This window comes from Macrobrachium nipponense, chromosome 48, assembly GCF_015104395.2.
Source record: "Macrobrachium nipponense isolate FS-2020 chromosome 48, ASM1510439v2, whole genome shotgun sequence".
Classification (NCBI taxonomy): Eukaryota; Metazoa; Arthropoda; class Malacostraca; order Decapoda; family Palaemonidae; genus Macrobrachium; species Macrobrachium nipponense.
The window spans coordinates 18,959,557-18,985,732 of record NC_087223.1 but is presented as its reverse complement, the minus strand read 5'-3'; the positions used below and the strand labels follow the sequence as shown (position 1 = coordinate 18,985,732).

The 26,176-nt window shown below is 39.2% G+C and overlaps 1 protein-coding gene across 2 annotated transcripts in view; it reads right to left on the bottom strand.

The window, feature by feature from the left end:
- The window catches only part of LOC135205072 (arginine/serine-rich protein PNISR-like), a 73,346-nt gene that overhangs the window by 3,336 nt on the left and 43,834 nt on the right, over nt 1-26,176 (bottom strand). For both annotated transcript variants that reach the window (XM_064235358.1, XM_064235359.1), the window contains exons 6-11: nt 21,178-21,315; nt 20,363-20,617; nt 19,375-19,477; nt 14,815-14,871; nt 11,879-12,199; nt 1,629-2,574 (exon numbers count right to left, since the gene is read on the bottom strand). In XM_064235358.1, coding sequence (XP_064091428.1) covers nt 1,676-2,574; nt 11,879-12,199; nt 14,815-14,871; nt 19,375-19,477; nt 20,363-20,617; nt 21,178-21,315 — 1,773 coding nt within the window. In that variant the 3' untranslated portion in view covers nt 1,629-1,675. The remainder of the gene's footprint in view (nt 1-1,628; nt 2,575-11,878; nt 12,200-14,814; nt 14,872-19,374; nt 19,478-20,362; nt 20,618-21,177; nt 21,316-26,176) is intronic.

The following is a 26,176-nucleotide window of genomic DNA, read 5'->3' as shown; positions in this document are numbered from 1 at the left end:
AAACTATAGGGGTTGCAGCTCGGGGCCAAAGGGACATTGCAAAGAACCTTACACAATACCTACAGTGCACCGACAACAATACCTAGTAAATATCTGACAATGAATTCCAATTTCACCTAATTGCAGAGAATAATTTTTATTGCAACTGACTTTTAAGAGGTTGGAAAAGAATTCTCCATTCCAAAATTAAATCATATTTTTTAGGCATTTTGCATTTACGATGACTATATGATAGTTTTATAAATGTATATCACTTAAGATGACAGCCCTAGTGAAGTGAGAAACTGGTCTTTGAAATGATAATTTGTAGCAGAAGACCAAGAACAGTTTAGAACATGATAATCAGAAATCAAAGCCTCTTCAGAGTTCTTTGTAACACGGAAGTCATTACCACTATCTATAGATGCTTCATACTGGTGTATGCAAAAAGATTCTTTTTCACTTTTTTTTAATCACTACTGTTTTCACAGCAGCTCCTTATTCCACAACGGCAAGGTTGTCACAAAAGTGATAAAAGCCTACAAGACTTTATGAAAACCAAAGTAGTGCTTGTACTGAAAGCTAAAAAGGGACAAAAAATATTACAAACATGACAGAGAAAAAAAATGACTACACTACACATACGACACCAGACAGAAAGCAGAAATGATCATCATCAAGGTGAAAACACTTTGTCACACAGAAACATACCACAATTTTAGCTTCACTTTACACTTAGTTTCTGAAGACATTCAATTATTCCTAAATTAGCACCAAAGGTACAACTCGTGTAACACTAATCCAACCGAGATTCTACCTTCAATTTCACTAGTTTTAATAGAAAATACTGAAAATCATCCAACCAAACCACTGCGGCCTTCCTGTTTGTGAAACTCCTGGAAAAAATTTTCCTTCACAGAAAGTCAATATATATAAAATTAAGAAAAATCCTCTAAAAATAAAACTACTTTACGTATAAGCATGACTGACCTAGAGTATCAGCACATTGCATGTTTAAGTCTTCCTAAGGAATTTGTTCTTGTTGTCTACATTTTGCACTCATTCTATGACTGGTTCAAACCTTCCCTAGTCTTCAAATTAACTACTTTGTGAAACAATCCCTTTGCTATGAAAGTTTGTCATATAGTGCTGCCTTGCACAGTTTTCCTAATGAAAAACTCAAATATGAAAAAAAATGTTACCAGAAGGCAGACCAGTAGTGACAAAGAATTTGATATTGTCACAATCTATGGACATTGCTTCTGAATACTCTCTGGAAACATTTACTATGACAACACATTTTCACTTCCTTACCAAAACCATTTTCGTTGTTTTTTTTTTCTTCATGCAACGTACCAGCAATTTTGAGCACTTTCTGCTGGGGTAACAAGAAGCATCATAAGGGACAGAACCCTTCCATGAATGCAATTGAATTGAGATCTTTCAACATCACTTTTATTTCATGTCACTGAAGCATTCAGTTAATATCTTAGAGACTCCAAAGAGTTAAGAATGTGTTCTCCATTCTTACAAAACAGTATCTGTACAGCACTGGGATTTCCGCCAGGCCTTGGGGATGCTTCAAAGGCCAAGACGTCAGCTGCTAGATGACCTGAAAGGAGAAACGTTCAATCACGATCAAAACTTACCTTGAGACAGTCTTACCACAGCACTCATGATAAGGATCTTCACTTGCCTACGACGACGACCGCGACCTCCTCCTCGACTTCTTTGGGAGAGATATCGAGGAACTTCTTGAGTGTGATCGACGACGCCTCTTTGACCTTTTGGGTGTACGTGATCTTGACTTCGACCTAGACTGATAACGATCTTTCTTCTTTGAATAACCCCTACTCCTGCTTCGGCTTCTGCTCTTACTATACGACTGTGAGTATCGCCTACTACTCCTTCCTGATCTACTCTCTTCACTCCCATCCCTATAACTTCGACGGCGCTCTTTATGTGAACGACTGCTACTGTGTCTGTAGCCAGACCGGCTATCATTACTTCTGTCTCTGTACCTCTTTCTATCTCGAGTACTGCTTTTCCTACCCCTAGATCTACTTCTGTGTCTGTCTCTGGACCGATCTCTCGTCCGAGTTCTCTCTTTAGATCGGTTTCTGCCTTTAGACCTGGACCGATCACGACTGTATCGTCTGTGTACGCTCCTCTCGCTAGGACTTCGACTGACTTCTTTCTTTTTTCTTGAACTCTCTCTACTTCTGCTATGACTCCGGTACCTACTGTACTCCTCTGAACTCCTACTCATGCTCCTGCTAACTTTCCGTTTTTTCTTCTTCTTATGTTCCTTCCTATCATCTCTCTCCCTACTCTCCGATCTGCTACTTCTTTTCCTGCCGTCTCTTCGCCTCCTTTCTTTGCGTGATCTTTTCCTCCGTTTTTTCTTTTCTTCGCTTGAGGAGCGAGACTGATCACTAGACGATGACTTGGAGTCTTCCTCCGAATCTATACTTTGCTCGGAGTCCTGGGACTCGTTGGCTCCCTTAGCCGAACCGTCAGGACTGACGTCGTCCGGCTGAGTCGAGTCTACTTCTGGGTCTTGAGGCGGTACAAATTTCATTGGTTTTATGTTCCCTGGAATTGCAAATAAAAATACTTTATAAAATATTTAGGTCTTATTTCCATTAATTTTTGCTTATCATGAATGTATAAGGGACCCACCGAATAACAAAACTAATTATGGATAAGAAGCATTCGTCTTCCCAAAATACTTTTCAAATATTGCAGAAAACTAACATTAGCATTACCATAAATAATATTGATTGATTGATTTATTAAAGATTATCTGGCATCACAACTGCTAATGGTTACTGACGCCACTACAATGGAATATATAATGCATATTTAAGAAAGGAAAATCCCCATGTTAAAAAAAAAAAATTAATAATCGTAAAACCTATAACTTACAAAATTAAACCAATGGCATTAATAAAATTAAACAGGGTGCTTTCAATAAAATCTGTCCCTAAATCTTGGTAAGGGAAAAACCATCTTCAGTTCCCCTGTAATGTGGAGGAAATTATCTCTCTCTCTCATCTGAAAGACTGGGGCACTCAACTATTAGGTGTCTGACTGTCAATGGTACCAAGCAGTCGTCACAATAAGGCTGATGATCCCCACTCATCAGAAAGCCATGTGTCATTTTTGTATGGCCTATTCTAAGCCGACAGAGTATTACTTCCCTTTGCCTACTCATTGATGAATACTTCCAAGGAAAGATGGTGGTAGCTATTTCTTTCATTTTTTGGTTTTCTAGCTCCCATGCAAATTTCCAGGAATCAAGGAACGCTGATTTAATGACTGGATACATATCATTTGTAGGGAGTGCACACCTAGCTATGTTACTTTGGCTGACAGCTGTTTTGGCTAGTGAGTCTGCTACTTCGTTTCCTGCCACATCGACATGTGCAGGGGACAACAGAAAGATACTTTCCTACCACTAATCTTAAGCAACTGAAGCCACTCTAAAATTTCAAAACAATAGGCTGGAGTGAATTAAAATGACCAATAGCTTGCAAGACACTCAGTGAATTGCAACATAAAACAAATTGTTCTCCAGAATGACAAGCAATCTCTTCAAGGCCACTTAGGATTGCATAACACTGCTGTAAAAATGAATGCCTGATCTAGTAGCCTTCCACTCTTATTAAAATTGGGAAATACAACTACATAGCCAACGCCTGCGTCAGACTTGGATCCATCTGTAAAAACTATGACTGAACCATCATGGTCCGCAAAATGCTCTAAAAAGGAGATGCGCAGCATCTTGGCACTCATTTCTTCCTTGCTACCAGTGAAGAACCTGCAGTGCTCCACAGAAGGAAGCTTCCAAGGGGGCACAACAGAATACTTAAATGGCCAGACTTTGACCTTTGGAATAGAGTAATCTTCTAAAATTTTTAAAACTCTGTATCCAAAAGGTTTAGGATAATGCGGATTATGTTCATAAAGGCTAAAATATTTATCATTAAAAACTGCTTGGCAAGTTACGGAGTCAGGAAATCCTCTGGATTCTATGCCAGTATCGAACAAGTGATATCTGACGACATGAATCCAGAGGCAGTTCCCCTGAATCTACCAAAAGGCTTGGGATTGGAGACGATTTAAAGGCACCACTCGCAATCCTTATTCCTGCATTATGTATCGAATCTAAAATATTTAGTTTGATTTCGAGGCTGAAGAGTATATCTCACAACCCTAATGCTAATTTTGATGCCACTATGGCTTTGTAGAGGATCATTAGGTGATTCCTATCTGCTCCCCATGATGTATGGAAAGCACTCTAAAACATTCAGACTTGCATACACCTGACTTTCAGTTCTTTTAGGCGAGGTACCCAAGTCATTCTTTTGTCGAATAGTAATCTAAAAAAACGTGTCTCTTCCTTACATGTATATTCTCTGATCATGTATGTAGAGGTCAGGATCAGGTGTATACTTTTAATGCGGCAGAAATGTACAGCAATAGTTTCGATGTAGAAGAACTTAAAACCCCTTTTTTCTACCCATTCCACAATTTTGTTAACCATCTTACGCCGAAGCGGTAAAAAAAAATTGGTCTCCCGTGTGCCGGAGGTGTTTCAGAGTGAGCGTGGAAGCGTAAAAAATATTTTTTTTCAAAAAAATCACAGCGCGCTTAGTTTTCAAGATTGAAGAGTCATTTTTGGCTCCTTTTTTTGTCATTGCCTGAAAGTTTAGTACGCAAACATCAGAAAAATGAAAAAATTATCATTATCATATATAAATAATGCGATATAATGATAGTGCAAAAACGAAATTTCCATATATAATTGTATTCTAAATCGCGCTGTCGCAAAACGGTTAAAGGTAACAAGTTACTTTTTTTTCCGTTGTAATGTACCACTATAGCGATCATTTTGGTATATAACACATTGTAAAAACGATATAAGCAAACACAAAAGAAAATATTATCACAAAATAATGCATGAATTCGTAACGCGCAGACGTAAACAAATATTTTTTTGCAAAAATTCACCATAAATCTAAATATTGTCCTAGAGACTTCCAATTTCTTTCAAAATGAAGACAAATGATTGAATACTTACTAGTTGTAAGCTAATACTGTAAGAGTATTAGCTTACAACTGCAGTTTTTGACCATATCTGACGAGTTTAAAGTTGACCGAAATGATCGAATTTTTTTACTATATATATTTTTTTATATGCAATTATTTCGGAAATAAGAAAAGCTACAACCTTCAAATATTTTTCGTTTTATTCTACATGAAATTGCCCACATTTTCATATATAAAACTCTATGAAATGCCTAATATGAAACTGAGCAAATATTCCGAGAATGGGACATACGCATTTCGGAGATTTGTGGCGGAGAATCAGCGCGCAGAGGGAAGGAAAGTTTTTTTTTTTTTGTTTTTTTTTTTAAATTCACCATAAATCTAAATATTTTGCTAGAGACTTCGAATTTGTTTCAGATGAAGATAAATGACTGAATATTAGTAGACTGTAAGAGTCTTAGCTTACAATTTGCGTTTTTCGTACCATTTTGCGGTAGAGTCAAAGTTGACCGAACGTGGTTTTTTTTTTTCCATTTATGGTGATTTATATGCAAATATTTCAAAAATGAGAAAAGCTACAACCTTCAATTATTTTGTTGTATTCTACATGAAATTGCGCACATTTTCATATATAAAACTTTATGTAACGGCTAATTTAAAATGGTGCAAACATTACCACAATCGCACGTATGATTTTTTCGGAAGTGTTACCGTGCGGACGTAAAGAAAATGTTATTTTTTTCATAAATTCACCATAAATCGAAATATTCTGCTAGAGACTTCCAAATTTGTTGGAAAATGAAGGTAAATGCTTGAATATTACCACAATATAAGCGTTTTAGCTTACAATTGCGTTTTTTCGACCATTTCGGTAGAGTCAAAGTTGACCGAAGGTTGAAATTTTGGCAATTATCGTTATTTATATGAAAATATCTCAAAACTGATAAAAGCTACAACCATGGGTTGTTTTTAGTTGTATTGTGCATGAAATTGCGCACATTTCATATATAAAACTTTATATAACGGCTAATTTTAAAATGTGCAAATTACTTTACCAACAATCGCATGTATGATTTTTTTGGCGGAAGAGTTACCGCCTGCGGACGTAAGGAAAAAGTTTTTCATAAATTCATACCATAAATCGGAATATTGTGCTAGAGACTTCCAATTAGTTGCAAATTAAGGTAAATGATTGAATATTACTAAAATAGAAGAGTTTTAGCTTACAATTGCGTTTTCGACCATTTCGGTAGTCAAAGTTGACCGAAGGGGTTGAAATTTTGGCAATTATCGTTATTTATATGAAAATATCTCAAAACTGAAAAAATCTACAATCATGAGTATTTTATTGTTGTATTCTACTAAAAATAAAAATTGCACACATTTTCATATATAATACTTCATGTAATGGCTAATTACAATGGTACACAAAATTATGTCAAAGTGACGAAATAATTTCCGAGATTATGTCACAGAATACTTTTTAGTGCGGCTGCAAGAAAGAAATTTGCGCTTGCGCGCCTGCGTAACGATTGTAAACAAAACAAAACCTTGATCCTGAACTCCCAGCATCCCCCAAGGCGCGTGATTCAAAGTTTAGGCTGGTAGGTCTATAAGTATTTTCCGCGAAGAATTTTAAAAAAAACTTTTGTAAGTCGATGTAAAATACGTCCAGTCGGCACACGGGAGACAAAAAATGTCGAAGTAGAATACGTCCAGTCGCGTAAGAGGTTAATAGCCAGCTGCATTTTTCTCTCAGCCACTGCCATTCGTGAGGCTGCAAATGATAGAGAGAGGTCATCAACAAATAAGGAAAACATTATATCTTTAGGGATCACAGAAGCAATGCCGTTAATGCACAAAGCTAACAGTGCACAGTGCATACTAAGGACAATTCCCTGTGGAACTCCTTCTTCTTGGCTGTAAAGAGATGAAAATGAGTTTCCAACTTTAACCTTGAACCTTCGATTTTTTAGGAAAGCTTGGATGAATAATGTAATTCTCCTCGGAATTCATAATCATGGAGTGTCTTCAAAATACCATATCTCCAGGTTGTATCATAAGCTTTCTCCAGGTCAAAGAAAACTGATACATGATGTTTTCTGGAGATGAAAGCCTCGCATATGAATTTTCTAGACGCACTAAGATGTCAGTACAAGAACGCATTTGACAAAAGCCACACTGGGCTGGAGTTATAAGGCCCTTCTTTTCTAAGATCCATATGTCACACATTGACAATTTTTTCCATCAACTTACATATGCATGATGTTAGAGCAATAGGACGATAACTAGATGGAGTAGTACCATCTTTCTGTAGCTTCAAAAAAGCTAGTAATATAGCTATGTTCCACAAAACTGGAAATGCATTTTCTTTCCATATTCTATTAATGATACTGAGCAAAAACTTTTGTGTTCCATGTGGCAAATTTTTTATCATTGAATAGGTTATGTCATCTGCACCAGGAGCAGATTCATTACATGATGACAAGGCAGATAAAAATTCCTGAAAGGTAAATGGCTGGTTATATAATTCGCTCCGCATGGGTGTAAAGTCGAGAATTTTATTTATTTTCCTTTTGAATACCCAAGCTCACCTTACTAATGGTAGGTGAGCTTGGGTTTTTAGATGAAACATTGGCAAAATGGTCAGCAAAAACCTCAGTAACATCCTCTGGATTGGCAACCATGTTTCCATTTACTAATAACAGTTGTGGAGGTGTTGGTACATATTTGCCACTAATTTTTTTTATTTTATTCTGACTTCAGGTAAAGGGGTTTTCCAATTAATTTTTGAGATAAAATCTACCCATGATTGACGTTTGGCTTATTTTACTTGGTATCGAAATCTGGCTCGTGCCTTCTTAAATAAGATTAAATAATAAGAACATTTATTTCTGGAATTGCGCATAAAACGCTGCTCACAATGCTTTACAAGCTATTTGACATTGAAGGTTCCACCAAGGAACTGGCTTTCTTTTAAATTTTCCAGTTGTACGAGGAATTGCCTTCTGGGCAGCATCAATAATCAGTTTACAAAGGAAATCCAGGGCATCATCCAGGGACTGGAAATCCTCAACATCCATTTCTAAAAAAGTTAGGGTTTTGAATAATGTCCAGTTGGCTTTATCCAGAATCCAACGAGGTGATCTTGGTGTAGCAATTTCACCTACTACATTAATTAAGATTAGAAAATGATCACTTCCTAATCACAGAAAAGGTCCCAGTTTGAATATGAAAATGTGTTGGTTCTCCAGAATTAAGGATTGCAAGCTCTTGGTCTTCAATAAAATTATTAATATTGTTTCCTCTAGGATTGGATTATTACATCACCCCTCATGGGGTGTCTTCCATTAAAATCACCAATAATAAGAAAAGGCCTTGGAAGCTGATTTATTAATTCCTCTAATTTTAAAGTCAGAGGTAAATACAGTGAACATATGGTATATTTCTTTTCCAGAAAAATCTGAACAGCAACTACTTGTAAGTCTGTTTGCAGTGGATATTTTTTGTGAGCTGTATCTCGCCTAATTAACTTAGCACTTCCACCATGAATCCCTACTTGCTCATCATAATCAGAATGATAAAAAATGTATTCTTTAGGACATATGATTTTTTTGTCAAGCATAGTCTCTTGCAGGGCAATGCATACTGGTAGGTTTTCTTTGATTAAAATTGTAGAGATTCATATTTGGCTTGCATCCCCTGACAGTTCCACTGCAAAATTGAAAGCCTGCGATCCATTACGATTGATAATTAATTATTATCTTTTACACGTTTTAACGTGGGGATATTGCTCTGAATAAAAATGGATTTCTGCAAGGAAAGTTCATTACTTTCATTTTCATCTTTATCTTTTCTTTTTTCTGATGTTCTCTCTCTTTTCCTGTGATCTGATTTGGGCCGAGTTCCATTGGATGTATTCAACTGCATTCCTATAGGTATCTCTGCTGTACATGATTTAAGAACCTGTGGCTTTGGTTGCTGGAGTGATGTGCTATTTTGATTATTTAAAGAACATCCTGCTTTAGGTTTATCACCACCATGCTCCTCTCCACATGGTGTTGTCTCAGCCTGGTTCGACTTTGTGACTGCAGCGGATGGTGCTGTTGCACTGCATGAGTACTTGGCACTTGTACACTGGACTGCGGCTGTCTTATTACTGATGAAAATGCAACTCCCCCGGTCCTTATTTTGAAGTTCTAGTACTTTCTTTCTAGCGTCTTTAAAACGAAATCTTTTCCATAACTTTAACTGATTGCACCTCCTTCTCTAAATAAATTCACGCAACTTTTTGAGGATGCAGGGTGGTTTTCTCCAGAATTAATACAAGACGGTGGTTCATTGCCTTTATTAAGACGTTCGATGAGATGACTCTCAACGAAGGCTACAGTTCTCAGCAAGTCTTCAACTGTGATGAGACTGGCCTTTTTTTTTGGAAAAAAAATAAGCCTCGTCGGACGTACATCACGCAGGAAGAGAAGAAGCTACCCGGGCATAAGCCTATGAAAGACAGGCTTACTCTCACACTTTGTTCAAACGCCAGTGGGGATTGCAAGGTGAAGCCCCTACTTGTGTATCATTCAGAGACTCCTCCAGCCTTCAAGGCCCACAAAGTGCTTAAGGAGAAGCTTCCAGTGATGTGGAGGGCTAATGCGAAAGCCTGGGTAACGAGACTTTTGTTCATTGAGTTGGCAAATCTGTTTCGGCCCAACAGTGAAGAAATTCTTGGAAAGAGAAGCGCCTCCCTCTGAAATGTCTGCTGGTGTTAGACAATGCCCCTGCTCACCCTCCTGCCTCGAGGAAGATATCCTAGCAGAATATTCATTTATCAAGGTTCTTTATCTTGCCTAACAACCACCCCTCTCCTCCAGCCCATGGACCAGCAAGTGATATCGAACTTCAAGAAGCTGTATACGAAAAAACATCTTTTCAAGAGATGTTTCGACATCACCGATACCACAACCCTCACCTGCATGAATTTTTGGAAGGAGCATTTCGACATCGTCATCTGCATCTGACTCATCAACCAAGCTTGGCAGGAGGTTTCGAGGCAAACCTTTAATTCCTTGTGGAGGAAACTCTGGCCTGATGCCGTATCCGCCCGAGACTTTGAGGGATTCGATGTGGGCGAAGCTGGGTGCTTGCAGATTCAGGAACAGTTGACGATCCTGAAACTGTTTCGCAACCAGATCTTGACGAGATCGTGCACTCAGCAAGTCCGCGGGGACGGTCCCGTCGTCGACAGGCGACATTAATGACCTTCTCGAGGAGCACCAAGAGGAGCTTACGACGGATGACCTGAAGGAGTTTGGAGGCCATGCAATATAACGTTGTTCAAGAAGAGTTCTCTAGCAGCGGCGAGGAGGTGGAGGACGACAACTCTATGACAACGGCAGAAATTAATGATGCTCTAGCTGCTTTTTCATGAGGTGCAATCATTCATAGAAAAGAGACACCCTGAAAAGGCTTACACAGGTCATATGCTTGTTGCACAGTTCGATGACGTTTGCAAAAAGCAATCTTCCTTGGATAGTTATTTTTTAAAGATGCCTTTAGTAGGAGAAAGTCAAAAAGGAAAAAGGAAGAACCAAGTGATACTACGAAAAAACAAAGTTGAAAGTGGTGAAGAAGTTGAAATTTTGTAATAAAAAAAAAACGTAAAGTATATATATAAAAAAAAAAAAAAAAAAAAAAAAAAACCCTTAATTTTAATTTTGTGTAAAGTGTTACAATTTTGTTTAAGTTTCGTAAAGTTTAGTTTAAGTTTTCCTGACATCTTTTTATGTGTTTCGTAAAGTTAAGTGTGCGGTTTGTCCTCCTCCTCTGTCGCTACTTTCGGAGCCACCCTCACTCGAAAGGTAAGCTTCCACATTTTACTACATACGTACGTATGTACATACAGTATTTCTTGTATAACATGTACACTAATACACTTTATTTACAGGTACATACATATTAGTACTACTAGTACGTATTAAGTTAGGTATTGAATGTCCAAATTGTTGTAGTATTTAACTGTTTATAGGTCAATTTAGCTTTATTATAAAATTTCTACTGGGGTGTTTTTGGAGGGCTTGGAATGGATAGGCATTTTACATGTAAATGCGGTTCAAGATACGAAAAACTCATGATACGAAGGCCGCCTCGGAATGGATTAATTTCGTATCTCGAGGTACCACTGTACTACCTTAGGTTTTTTTATGTTCCTTTATTCCTACGTACTGGCTAACTGCGTATTGTTTGTTTGTGTTACTGTTTAATGCCTTTTTCTTCCTAGATGCCAACTACACCTGTGATACTCTTGGCAACTGACATCCATTATAATTTCTGCCTTTTAACAGTCTAAGTGAACTATACCTTTCCTTCTTTCATTTATATTGTGTGCATTGGTGCTTAGCATATGTTGCTCTGCATATTGCATTGTCTTGTGACTTCATTTTCAAGCATCTTGATATCTATTCTTCATTTTTCTGTATAATTTATGTTTCACTGTATATTTTAGACAGTGCAGCAGCAAACTTGTCAAGGTTTTCCAGGGAAAGCATATCATGCCTTCATGTTTTTGCTGGAGACAGACCTGCACCAGATGCCACTACCGTTCCTTGCCCTCGCTCGCCTGTAACATGTACCAAAGTTGGTCACCTGCAAAGTGTCTGAGCTGAGAAGATAAGACCCTACCTTGTTAACAAACTAAAACAGGCAAGTCAGGATGGTGCCAGGAAATACACTCTAAAAGACAAGGGTTTGTATTTGCGTAGGAACAACAAAAATTATTCCAAAGAATTCCCAATGTTTTTCTAATGATATTAAAGTTTATTAACTAACATTAAGTAAAGCAACTTACCCGTAGCAGTAGGACTGCTCTCTTTGGGTTCCTGCTTATCCCCTCCCTCCCTGAGAGAGCTCTTTTCCCTGGCCGCATCTTTCTTTTCGTCTGAGTCAGAGTCGGACTCCGCTGCAGACTGAGTTTGATGCTTGTCTCTTTCGGCCTTCTCTTCCGCCTGCAGGCGGAGGAGAATCTCTCTCTCGGTGGCCTGAAAGTCTCGGCGCTTGCGTCGGATGGTCTCCCTCAGCTCTTCGTCGCTGTCTGTGTCGCCATGATCGCTGCCTCGGTCCACACCCGATCCTTCCCCTTCGCTCTCACTGTCGCTGTAGATACCCAGCCCTGGAATACAGACTTACAATACTATCCCATTCTACTGGACACACAACCTAAGATCTTTTCAACCATTACAACCTATACATTGAGTTCGAAACTATAGTCTGTCTTCCTACTTAAGACCTAATACCAGTTTCCTATCTGTAAAGGAAAACAACTCTTAAATTTATGAAAAGCATCTCCAATAAAAATTGACAGTGGCAACATTAAACGAATTTAATCAAAATAACCCATTTCCACTTGGACACTGGGTCACTAATCAGTGTTTGTGAGTTATAATCCACAATAAGTGGTCATGCAATTTCCACCCACGCCCATGAAAACATCAGATAAAAGTTAATACTGTTTAAAAACATAAATTCCTCCCTTTAATTAGTTAGCCCATGCATAATTTCTCTTCTCTCTCCTCTGTCCTGTGCACTTCTGCTTGGTCTGTCTCTATTTAAGCAGCTTCTCCATGATTTTCAGAGTGCTCCCAAAGGTTGTAGTACTAATAATTCCATAAGCCACTTCAACTGACAGCTTAGCTTTATCGGTCTCTCAACCAAAGCATACCAAAGGTTAGTAGAACTACTGTTCGTGTAACTTCTGCTTAACAGCAATGAAATCTAAGAATTGTCAAGGGCTTGCAATTTGGATTCTGGGTGGGCATCGCTGTACAACTATCAAGATCAATAATGCACTAAAAAAAATAAATTGCAACAGTAGTTACCCTAAAGAGGTATAGCACTACTGCATTTGTTCAGTGGCAACTTGCCATAAGTTGAACTGCCATCTGGCTTACTTTTACCCTTTTTTCTTTTCTGATTTCACTCAAATTTGTCCCGCTCATTTGGAAGAATAAATATAATTTAGTGGTACACTTGCATTTGGGGAATGACCTCCATGATTAGAATAGACTTGTCATCAGCCCGGCAGGGTAACATTTTCAGGGGCTACTAACCATTCCCTTTGCGAGGAGATAAAATAGATACTATATGCTACTATATGCAGCTAGGTGCCAAAGAGGTGCTGCAAAGATCCTTAAATGATGCCTACAGTGCACCACGTGAGATGGACTGATGGCACTACCACTATGGGGTCTGGGATTAAGAATTCCACACAGAACTTACAAATAAACATGTTGACACTGTCAATTACTATTTAGACGCCTTATTGCTGCTCCATTTTTCTGTACAGATTTTAAACCCTACTCTCATTACCTAGGTTGCCGAATTATCCTAGATATTCTGGTAGTACATCTAAAATATGACAAATGGCCCGAGAACAAGTTTGCTCTACCTTTGTGGATTACAAAAGTTATCAAAGTTAAAGTAATTCTTACCTGCAATTTTTAAAGACATTAGCATTACATTTCCCAATCCTGCACGACAAATGGTGACTTAATTACTGGTTTTTAGAAGAGCCAATAAAGTTTGTGGCCTATTTAAAAAAACATAAAACAGTATACAATGCCCCTCTTAAACAATTCCCTTACAAACCGAACAAAATACTGGGACTGGACGAGTCCTTTTCCCATCTAAATCAAGCATTTCGCCTAGACGATCAAATACGGAGACCAAAACTAGTGGCTCGTTCAACTGACAATTAATAGTATCAATTACAATCCCAACAAAACAACAATCGGTGAAATTCCTTCTAAAGGTACAGTCTAGAACTTCAAGAAAGTGAATCTTTCGTAAAACTTCATCCCGCAAACCTACAGGTAGTGCAACCTTGCTTGGAATTCATGCAATCATTTTACAATCATTAGCCATGGTCAAACAAACAAAATTCCCCCAAAAATTAATGCGACAATAACCTTAAAACATTATTGCTTGGGGTAATGAATGCTCTCTTTTCAATAAATGTCATTCTCAAGAAACAAAATGGAGCAGCAATTCTTCCTGAAGATATTTTTCTCTAAAACTGATTTGCAAGCTGAGGTGATTTGAAGGTACAGATGCTATCGTATATTTCTAGACCTTGTCTACCACATCTTAAACGGTTACTCTCCTACTTGCATATTGGTTAAGCAAAACCCTAACCTTAATTCATTGACAATATTTCTTCTAATACTAAGGTATGTCACAAGAACTCTTCATAAATAATTATATAACTAAGTCCTACTTTCAACGTAACTAACATGCTAGTAATTATCACAGAATACCCTAAAAACATTAAAGGATTGCTCAGACCTCTATCACATCTACCAGTGAAATATTAAAACTTAAATATCAAATGACAGAAAAATGATGCCACCCACAAATAAAACATTGCCACTATTCATTGCATTCTTTCGTACATAACATTTATAAACCATCTTACCTTTACAAACTACAGCAAACAAATAGTAGTACCTAAAGTAACAATCACCTCAGAGCATCAACCAACCACAAAGCTTGTACCTTCCATAATCACCTACGATCACTTGATCATCCCTAAGCTAGAGCACTAAACACACAGTAAGAAGCCGGCTAAGAGTCTACCGATTGTTTACAGAAGGGAGGGGAGTGGAAATGTACAAAAGCACGATGAATTAGCATGAGTGGGGGGAAACATGAAAATCAACGGCAGACTTTGAAGAAGGAAATGAAAAGCAAAGAAATCTATCAACATGAGAACGGTTCGTTTCAACTTACCAATTCCACCAGACAAAGAGGCAAGGGCCGAGTTCTTCTTGACCTGAACTGCTGGGGCTTTAGACAAAGACAGGAACTTTAGTGGTGTTGCGGGAGATCCCGGCTGACCAGCCTTACCACAGTAAGCAGATACAAGCTCACTTCTATAAGGGAATTGACTGTTTTATTTTGAGAGAGAAGAGGTCGCCACAACACTTACTAACGAACTCTGCGCGGCCCAACAAGCTGACTTAAATTTATCCTCGCCAGTCTTTCCCTTCTTAGCCACTTGGGAGACAACTTCAGGAAACCAGCAGGGAAAACCTACTCTTCTCTATATACTCTTACTTAACCCCTTCACATATACATAAATGAGACTTTTTTTTTTTTTTTTTTTTTTTTTTTTGTTTTTTTTTTTTTTTTTTTTTTTTTTTAAACTAAACTGCAACAAATTTAGAACAATAGAAATTTACTCTAATAATTTAACAATTATCTGACTCCAATAATCTTTTTTTTTTTTTCAAATTTCTGTAACTACCAAACCCAACCTCAAAACTTATCTTGCTCATGACAATGACAATGCGGTAATGTATATTTGACCAATAATTTTTTTAGGATAAATTTCTTATCGTTGCAAAAACCACCCTGCCTGCCTTTAGTGCACTGACAAAGATACCGTACCTTGCGAAAGCCAATAAAATTTGATCTATACTTTTATTGATAAATTTCTATGATCATTTATCGATTCATTTTTCATTTTATTTGCAAATTTTTGTTTTTTAATGAAAATTAAAACTAACAAAACATCAACATACCACAACATAATACTTTAGTAGTAATAGTAAAAGATCAGTATTACAGATATTAATAAATAGTTTAATAACACAACCGATGTGTCACTTTTAACTCTGAGGAGGCTGATTTTTATGGTTCTTTACTATTACCATTAAAATTAATTCATGCTTGGTACAAATCTATGTTACTTATAAATGAATAAAGGACCATACATTATATTAAAAATGATGTCTTGGATTTGAATTATTTTTAAAATAAATATGTCTGCATAGGCTATGAACTCCCATCTAAAAGTGACAATTCTGCTTACCCAAAACGCATTTAAGTATCTGACTAGCCTGTATTTCTGTGTCAAAATGGTCATCCAATTCCCCACTAAAGTTTATCAAACTTCTCAACCTGATTACATTGAAAGGCATTCAAAAATTAACCTCTTGGAGCAAACCATTTGATTTGGGTGTGTCAATGGAATGGAACACTAAATATATAAAGACAATAAGCAAAATAAAAACTTGGATTATCATCTATTAGGTCAAATTCCTAAGGATGACTGCTTTTAGCTTGAATCGTAAAAAACAATTTTTATGTTACATACAGCATTGTCTTTGTCAAATTTCATTTAATTTTACACACTGTTGTGGAGGAAAACATAATACAATATTACACTGTCATCTGAGAATATACAATAGACATGAATGCACACAGTAGAAAAAAATCAAAAGATTGTTATGGCATCACATTCCCAACTAGCAGGTGCTGTTCAACTCTTGAATTGTGAAGAGCAGTCTGGTTAAATTTTGATAAGGAAAATGTTGATTCAGTCTTTTTAACAACCCACGATCAGGTCTCTTTGCGACATCTTTTCAGGACTTAATTACTCGTCTTTAATTCGCAGAATCTTTTCAGGACTTAATTACTCGTCTTTAATTCCAATCCCTCAAGACTCATGCCCACTCAGCAGACCAACTTTTCGACTACATCTTCAGTTTTCAGTCCTAGTTTGTGAGCAAACCTTCCAAGGTTCTAGTTCATATACTGTTATGAATGATCGCACTGGGACCAATGACTCTCACAGGCTTTTCCAGAAGGATTTGTTTGTAAGGATGGGGTGATAACTGAAGAAAAATACAGCAGAGAAGTTTGGCAACCCATGGAACTAGTGAAAATCTTTTGTATAATCAAACCTGTTTAAAACTACTTTATAACAACTCTTAAACTTGGTGATACTAAGCTGAATGCCTTATTATTATTATCATTAATAGGGCTTGGTTTTTCCATACGACCTGAATGCCTTAATCTGCTTAACAAAGACGCACTAGTTTGTTAACGGGATGCCATAATTTACATGTTCAATTCAAGGGACACGTTTTAAAGACAAAAAATTTAATCTATGGTACGTTTTCCTCCACTTACTTCTTGCACACTCACTTTGGCCCTAGAGTCATCCTTTAATAGTAATATAATGAGGAAATAAAAGCTGAAGATATCTGATGTAGGCAATACTGATTACAGTCTCTTGGTTAGATTGGTAACCAATCCCAAACCCATCCCTCTAAAGCAATAAATAATTCGCTACCAGAAGAATAGTACTCAGTTCTGGGAACTGCTGACCCCGTTGTGAATGTATACTTACCCCTGAAATGTAAGCAAGCTATTAAAGAGATCTAAAGTACTAATCCAAAATAGGGAGTTGCATACCAAAATATTTTGAGCTGTGGTCTTAGCCAATCTGCAGTGGCTGGCAGTTCGTCAACAAAAAGGAATCTGTACTCCATATTCAAGGACATGTTCTCAAACTGAGTGAAGATTTTTATTTTCATGTGTTAAAATCAATGCTTTAAAGCAAAGTATGAATATTTTTATACATATACAAAATATAAATGTAAGTAGTAAATTGGACTTTTAATAGCATGTAAAAATACTGAACTTTGGTAAATATCTATACACTTCTAAAATGTATACAAAATCACAGGTTTTTTTTCAAGTAGTCTCAAGTGACTGATAAACAGCACATCACTTGATATGGTTTTGCAATCCACTGTCTTTCAAAACTGTCAATTAACAAGACCAAAATTTTGAAACGGCAGAAAAGAAAGCTTTTCAACTTGTTACAAAATACCAAACAAAAAATTCAAACTGCAAAACTTCCAAGAAAAACAATTTGAATATTAAATTACGCAAAATTTTGATCAAAATACATTGGAACTAATTCAGAATTTTTAAAAACTGTACAATCTTTTCAGAAGTTCAAAGTTATCAATTAATTATTGTATTTATTAATAGAAATTTATGATGCTACTCACTTGTAGTCAATTTGGAAAAATTTTCATACGTCTAATCTTTCCTTAACAAGATATAAAGTATCCTTTCTTTAAACAATAATGTATAATGATTAAAGAAATTTATGATGCTACTCACTTGTAGTCAATTTGGAAAAATTTTCATACGTCTAATCTTTCCTTAACAAGATATAAAGTATCCTTTCTTTAAACAATAATGTATAATGATTAAACAGAACTTCATCAATTAACTTCATAAGAGAAATTTTGAGAACAGAAAATAACTTTGAGAATAGAAAATAACATAACAGCAAGTCAGGTACAAATTATCTTTGGCTCTGAAGCACACTTCTGGGAGAATAATCTGTGATTTTTATCATATAACTGATATCAATGCTACTGGGGCATATACATAACTATTCTTTAAAACAAGAAATTCATTTTTCCAAAGGGAAGCTGACATTAGATTAAAAAGTATACGTAGTACTATACTTGACGGCAAATAGGAGAGAGACACTTAAAAACTGGTCACCACTAATTTCAATAAAGGCAATGTCTGTCTTTACTTATGTCATCCCTATCAAAGATTATTGATATTCTACTTTACTATAGTACCATAGAAGGATACTCGAAGTTCTTGGTAATGTTTCGTTAGCCGTAGGTATACGCACTGCATTCTACCTAGGTACTCTTTGATCTGTTCTAACCTGGCTGTTCAACCTCTCAAACTTGTCATGATCCTCTTTTTCATTCCTTGTTTGTGATCAAATATATATGATCCATTTACTATTGGTTAAAGATGGCTCAAACCTTACCTTTTTGGCAAATCAAAAGGTATTTCATCATGTTTTTCCCACCAATATTTTGCAAAATCTCTTTTGCCTCAGTAACATAATTCTTTGGGAGATGCAGATAGGGTTGGTCTCACATGAACTGTACATATATGTCATGGGAATTCCATATTCATAATGTTATTTTCAATAATACCTTATAAAATTCATTTCAGTGACTCTTGAAAAATCCCAGTAGGCCTCCCCAAAAATTTAGCACACTTCAGATGCGTAAGTGCTATGATAATTATTTTCTATAGCAATTTAACTATGTATTTTCTATAGCAATTTAACTATGTAACTAAAATATTTCTAAAATTACAGAAATGGCCTGGAGGGTCTGTTCTTAAAGCAATGTACTATGAGGTGCAGAGAATTTTTCTCTCTGAAAACAGCATACTGCAAAAGGCACTCTACTACAAACTACAAGTAGTGCAGACCACATGAACTCTGACTTAAAAGGGATCACTGATCAACACAAGTCAAATTTTCTGTTCACAAAACTGAACTGCAAGTGTGTCCCACATCTTCCAGTGTCCTATTTGCCATCAAATACAATACTCACATTAAAAAAAAAGGACCATGTTTTAACATTCAGGAATGTACAAGGCAGCTAGAATCACAAAAAAGAAATGAATACAGAATGAATTCGTGATACAGCAGAGAAACGTTTGTACCTTTCATGCGTGCTCGTTGCACCACTTCCGTGCACACATCCACCATCATGTCTGTCGTGACATCGAGCAGGATTTCAGTCATCCAACGGCGTAATTTCAACATCTGTGGGGGGGAAACTCCTCTGAAAATGCAGACTCACACACACCTAACTTTTTTACCTTTAACTAGAAAAAGCTAACGCTGTTTAAAAAAAAATAATTCTCACAGAGTCAGAACTACTTCCCCTAGACAATATGCATCTGCTTCCTGACAAGCAAGTTGTTTCTTCCCCTTTGGAGATATTGCTTTCTCTTCAGCATGGAAAATACCTAAACTGAAGAGAAGAGGAAATACCTAAACTGAAGAGAAGAGGCAATCTCAAATCTCTTTCTGGATTGTAGCTCAGAAACTTCAAACTTTGGTGTATCAAAATCATAACATACTGTTAACGGGTTCTCAGCAGAGCAAATCTTTACCTTTTTAACCAAACCTGCTCTATAATAGCAACTTCAACACAGCATCCTGACCTTCATTTTGGGTTCCTTTTTTTCTATCATTCTCTGCAGCTTAGCTCTAGGGTCAATGCCACACATCTATTGATGCTGTTAGTTGAAAATTTCAATGTTTTGAATTTATTTTATCTTTGGAATAACTCTAAATATGAATGTGATAAGTGGGTCAACTTTCACTATGCCATACATTTTCTACTAGACAAAAATAGAATTGTTTATTTTTATTGAAAACATTGAAAAATTGAAAGCAAAAAGGCCCAGAATTAAAAATAGAAATAATCAATTCTGACATCCTAAAACACTGGGGAGAATCCTGTACCATCTTCAGTGATATCTAACTTGAAAATGTGGCTGCTCCTATCAACACTAACTAACCAACTATGCATAAACCTGGTTGCAATATTTTTAATAACTTCTACCTTAAAACACAACAATATGAGGTAAAAACACAATTCAAAAGTTCCTTGACCACATTTAAGGAAACCTGAATAACTACCATTTCCTGCATCTTTTCCTCCTCAGTCTTAACTGGCTCTGGTGATGCTATCCTCCTCCTCGGGTGCTTTTCCTCCTCCTCCTCCTCCTCTTCTGCGTCTTCCTCCTTCTTCGTCCCGTCCAGGTCGTGGCCGTCGATGCCGCCGTCCTTCGGGGCGAAACGCGTGCGCCTTTTGCGAGCCATGCTGCCCAAACCAGGAGTGGTTGTTTCGGGACTCGGCGACCGGCTGTGATCGGACGCGTCGCTGTCGCTGTCCTGAAAGGGACGAGTTTTTACGATGACTTTCCAGGGAAATCCAAGAAGCAATATTTCAAGGGAACCTCAATAAAGGCTTTTAATTCTTTATAAAATTTAAAAAAATAGTTTGGAAAATGAAGAGCTCAGATAATCTAGGAATACAATGGAATGGATGACAGAATTCAGGCCAAAGGCCAAGCACTGGGACCTATGCACTGAAATGGAAACTGACACTACAATGGTTAGACAGGTGTAACAGGAAGAAAACCATAGTTGCACTATGAATCAACTGTTAAGAGAAGGTTCAGGAAAGTAATATGGAAGATAGTGAATATGAATGGAGGTACACTAACAGGAATGAAACGGGCTGCAGCTAGGGGGCCGAAGGGACGCTGTAATGAATCATATTTCAAGGGCACCTCATCGTACACTCTTAATCTTTTACGAAATTTCCAAGATATTTTCCCTGTAATTTCTGAAAATGGTTTGAATGATGAAGAGCTCAGATGACCCAGGAATTATTGTCCCCTTCAGCCGACAGTTCACTAAAAGTCAAACATCTTTCTTTCCATACTTACAAATTTACTTTTCCTTGGTACACGAGGCTTCCCATCGTTAGCGAGATCCTCTTCCAGGATTCGTCTGGCTCTGGCTTCCTCTTCCCTTTTTCGTCGGAGCATCTCCTCTTTCTCTGACATCTGGCGTTCCTTTTCCATCTGGTTGTTACAAAAAATGTTCAAATTAAAAGCACAAACAACTCTGGCCACTAACAGGTTATTATCTTTTTACCGTACTGACCAACAATTAGCCATTAATCAAGAAACTTGACATTTATCTAAACCCCCAAATTCTCAAAAATTCATCACACTGAAACTGACCAATTTGTAACTAATTTGTATTTTTCATAACTAACAAACCTGAGGTCTTAACATTAGGATTTACTAGCGCCAAGCTGGAAACCGGTAGAATTAAAATTAAACTTGTGCATCTATACCAGGTCATGGGGCATGTATACCCAGAATGCCCTCGGCGTCATGTGACCGATCCGCCAGTTATACTTCTAACCCAGTTAGACTGCTAGAGGGGTGGTTTGAGGTGGGCCTTTAACTGTTAAGACCTCAGGTTTGTTAGCTATGAAAAATACAAATTAGTTGCAAATTTTGTCATTTGTTCATATACGAAACAAACCTTCGGTCTTAACATTAGGGAGGTAAGTCTCTAACTGACGGGGAGTTTGCCACCTATATCCATTTCCAAATATTAGGAGTATTCTAAGAGAATGGACTATAACCCCTTGAACCAAAGATATAAGGAAATCTATTGGTTTCCCTCACTGGGTGCTGGTATCATGCCATGGTTTATAAACTATGGGAAAATAGAGGACCCTCCATTCTCATAAACCACTCTTGTCCCTTGTATCTGGATCTACCATCACCCCTCCCTTCCTTATTACCGAGAGGGGTGTGTTGCTACTGAAAAGTATACTCTAACATAACTTTACAGTATGGCTGACCACCTCACCTGCATCTAGTCCATTCCAGCTCATGATGGCACTCTCCTTCATACTGCCCGTAGGTAAAGGAGTAGAAAGAAAGTAGTAAAGAAAAAAGGCCAGTCATCCCATTCATCCTTCTTTCATACCTTCATCTTAGACTAGACACAAACTGACCCGCCAGGGGTACTGGATGAGCTATGCCACTAGCTGGGCCGCCTGGGCTGCTGCTGCTGCTGGCGTCCCTGCGTTTACAGCAAAACTACCCCAACGTTCTGCATCGCCGTAACCAATGAGGTTGTTGACGTAGCCGCGACATTATTTCCCATAAAGTGCAAGCCCGGGGGATGAGGAATATTCAGCGCTGCCTCGGGAGCAGGCAACTGGAACCAAGATGGCGATGCCCCCCCCTCCCTGCTGGGAACAATGGAGCGTAAATATTATGCATCAAACTACCCAAAACCCCTCCTGGCGTTTCTGAAAACGAACCACTAGGAGAAACCAAAGGGGTATGGGACAAATCAAAGGCAGGTGGCGAAACATATGGAGCAGTCTGGTGTATTGCCGATACAAAAGAAGCCGGCAACGCTTGCTCATCCAAAGATGGCGTCGACTCCTTTCTTTTGTAACTGGCCTTTCTCATAAAACTTCCTTCACTGTTCCACCGACCAACCACGACAAACAGAACAAGGATTAGTAATTGTACATACATTTTCCCTGCACCTACTACACGTTGGATGAGGATCCGTCGACACCAAAGTAAGGAATCTTGAACACGGAAAGCCACTGACTCCAGGGCATTTCCTTTGTCTTGTCTTCAAAACGGAAGAAGATCCCGACGGCGATACAAAACACTCCATCTCACCACTCACACACTCTTACAGCTCACACCCACACTGAGCACACTCAGATAAAGAGAATTAATAAAAAAAATGAAAGTGAAATGGATAAAACGGGCAAACTAAAACTGGCTTAAAACAGATAGAGAGAGAACACGTCCTATCTTAAAGGCGGTAGAAAGATAACTAGCAGGTCGGTCACACGACGCCTAGGGCATTCTGGGTATACATGCCCCATGACCAGGTATAGATGCCAATAGTCCCTGGATCGCACAAGTTTAATTTTATTTTACCGGTTTCCAGCTTGGCGCTAGTAAATCCTAATGTTAAGACCAAAGGTTTGTTTTGTATATGAACAACAATTTTATGTAAATATATATTATCCAGGACTGTTTAAAAATTATATGGGTTGCAACATAAGTGTGTGTAAACTGGGCATACAATTAAAACATTGTGCCTCAATTCACTATGATCTCTCAATCTCCATTATCTTACCAACCCCTATATGCTGACCTTTCCCAAACTTTGTGAAATAACGATTTGTCGGAAATTGTATTTTTCCTAACTATACAAACCTGAGGTCCTTTAACAATAGGAAGGTACTTAGCAGCAGTTGAACCGGTCGTAAGCTTCGAACAAGGGGGTTCGGTAGTTAGTTAACTATTTGTCCGGCAGTTGGCGGTCAGCTTGACTGGGAGGAGAGGAGTCACTTTGCTTTAGTCCCAGGAAACGCAAAGTGAGGGGTGGCATGAGGTGGGACTATATGTAAAAGGACCTCAGGTTTGTATAGTTAGGAAAAATACAATTTCCGACAAATTATTATTTGTTCCGATACGTATACAAACCCTTGGTCCTTTAACAACAGGAACACTCACTTCTTGGTGGGTGGAATCTGAGTCTTATGAACAGACTGGTGTTCGTCCTACCTTGGTTCCCTCGCTGGTCGTAAGAGCAGAGGGAGGGATCCTAGCCTCTGCCCAGCTGATCGGGGTGTGCACCGCAGGATCAGTGGTCAGACTTCTGGACCAAATTTATAAGAGGGAGGCAAGCGTACCTCTTATAAATAGCAAAAAGCAAGAACTAGTTCCTACTTCAAGAGCCAAAATGAAGTCATGGATTTGTCTCTTGTTGGCTTCCACTCCCCCCTTGTTGGGGAGTGGCAGATAAACACTCCTATCCCTACTGAAAGGGATAGGATGGAGCTCAGTTGTGTAGCTTACCTGCATCGGCCTCCTGTTCAGCGTAGTGACGACCGCGGCCCTCTGCCCACAGGTAGCGGAGAAGAACGAAGGAGGAAGAGAAGCCAGTCACACACACTTTCACTTCTCCATTCATGCAGTCACACAGGGATGCGATGCTGTTCTGTCCGCTCGGGTGCTAGGTAGACTACACAACTTGTTGAGCAGCCACCACGTGTCCCAAGGAAAAAGTGTCCAAGGACCTGTGGGTAATATCCCGAAGGTAGAATGGAATGAAGGTGGTCTGGTTGGCCCAAACCCCTGCCTTCAAAACCTGCGCCAGGGAGAAGTTCTTGCGGAACGCAAGGGTTGGACCAATACCTCTGACTTCGTGGGCTTTCGGACGAAGGGTACGGGTGTCGTCATTACTATCTGTGTCGTACGCCCTCCTGATCACCTCACGCAGCCAGAAAAAAAAAAAAAGTGTTCTTGGAAACTTCTTTCTTGGTGACCCCGGTGCTAACGAAGAGGTGTCGACACTCAGGCCTGAGGTGCCGAGTTCTCTTCAGATAGCGCCGTAGCGCCCTCAAAGGACAAAGCAGCATCTCATCCGCATCATTATCGGTGAAATCCAATAAGGAGGGGATTGTGAAAGACTCGAACCGGTCATCAGGGGCCGAAGGATTCTGAGTCTTTGCTAAGAAGTTCGGGACAAAATCGAGCGTCACGGATCCCCATCCCCTGGAATGCTTGACGTCGAAGGAAAGACCATGAAGTTCCCTTACTCTCTTCACCGATGCCAGGGCCAGCAGGAAGAGGGTCTTGAGGGTCAGATCCCTGTCTGACGACTCTTAAAGTGGCTCGAAGGGTCTGCGAGTCAAACTCCTAAGAACGAGAGTCACATCCCACCCCGGGGGCCTGAGTTCCCTGGGTGGGCAAGACCTCTCGAAGCTCTTCATCAAGAGGGAGATCTCAAAAGAAGAGGAGATATCCACACCTCGCAGTTTAAGGACTAGGGCCAGGGCGGCTCTGTATCCTTTAATTGCGGAGACGGAGAGAGCTTTCTTCCTCGGCAAAGGAAAACGAGGAAATCCGCTACCTGCTGAGAGTGCTCTGAGAGGAGAGAGGACCGTCCACGACACCAACCACAGAAGACAGACCACTTCCCCTGGTAGACAGCTGCAGAGGACTGTCTGAGGTATCCAGCCATCTCTGTTGCTGCGTTGTGAGAAAAGCCTCTTGCTCGCAAGACTGGGACACGACGTACCGGTGGTACCATTCTACGTGTGGCGGGCACAGGAGGTTGTGCCAGGGGGGAATCTCTCTCGGCGCTTTGGCAAGCAGAGCCAGCAGGTCCGGGTACCAAATGGCTTGAGGCCGTTTGGGCGCCACCAGGATCATCCAAAGGTTCGCGGTGGTCAGCGCCCTGCTGATCACTTTTGCGAATAAGACAGAATGGGGGAAAGGCGTAAAGAACGAAGAACGGATGTTGAAGTGCGTCCTCTGCAGCTGCCCATGGGTCTGGCACAACCGAGTAGAATACCTGGAGTTTTCTGTTGTGCCGGGTTGCGAACAGATCCATGACTGGACGCCCCCACAGGTTGAAGAGCCTTTCTGCCACATCTGGGTGTAGAGACCATTCGGTTTCTATCACCTGATCCCGACGGCTGAGCTTGTCGGCTACCACATTCCTCTTGCCTGGAATGTAGCAGCGCCTCATCCCTCGGTCAATGCGTCTGAGAACAGCAACATCTCCTGGGGGGGAGTGTGAAGAGGCACTCCTCTTACGAGGTTCCCGTTGTCCAGCCACCAGGATAGGTCCTGCCTCACCTCCTCCGTGAGGGACACAAGGAAGAAGGGAGGGTCTCTTGCCTGTGACCAACACTCCTTTAGTCTCCACTGAAGAGACCGCAGGTGAAGACGCCAGCGAGGGACTAGCTTCTCGAGAGACGACAAGTGACAGATCACGACCTGCCACTGCTGAGCTGGCTGCTCCTGTTGAGACAAGAACTGTCTTGCTGCCTCCCTGAACCTGCTGATCCGCGAATCTGCGGGGAAGACTCGCCCT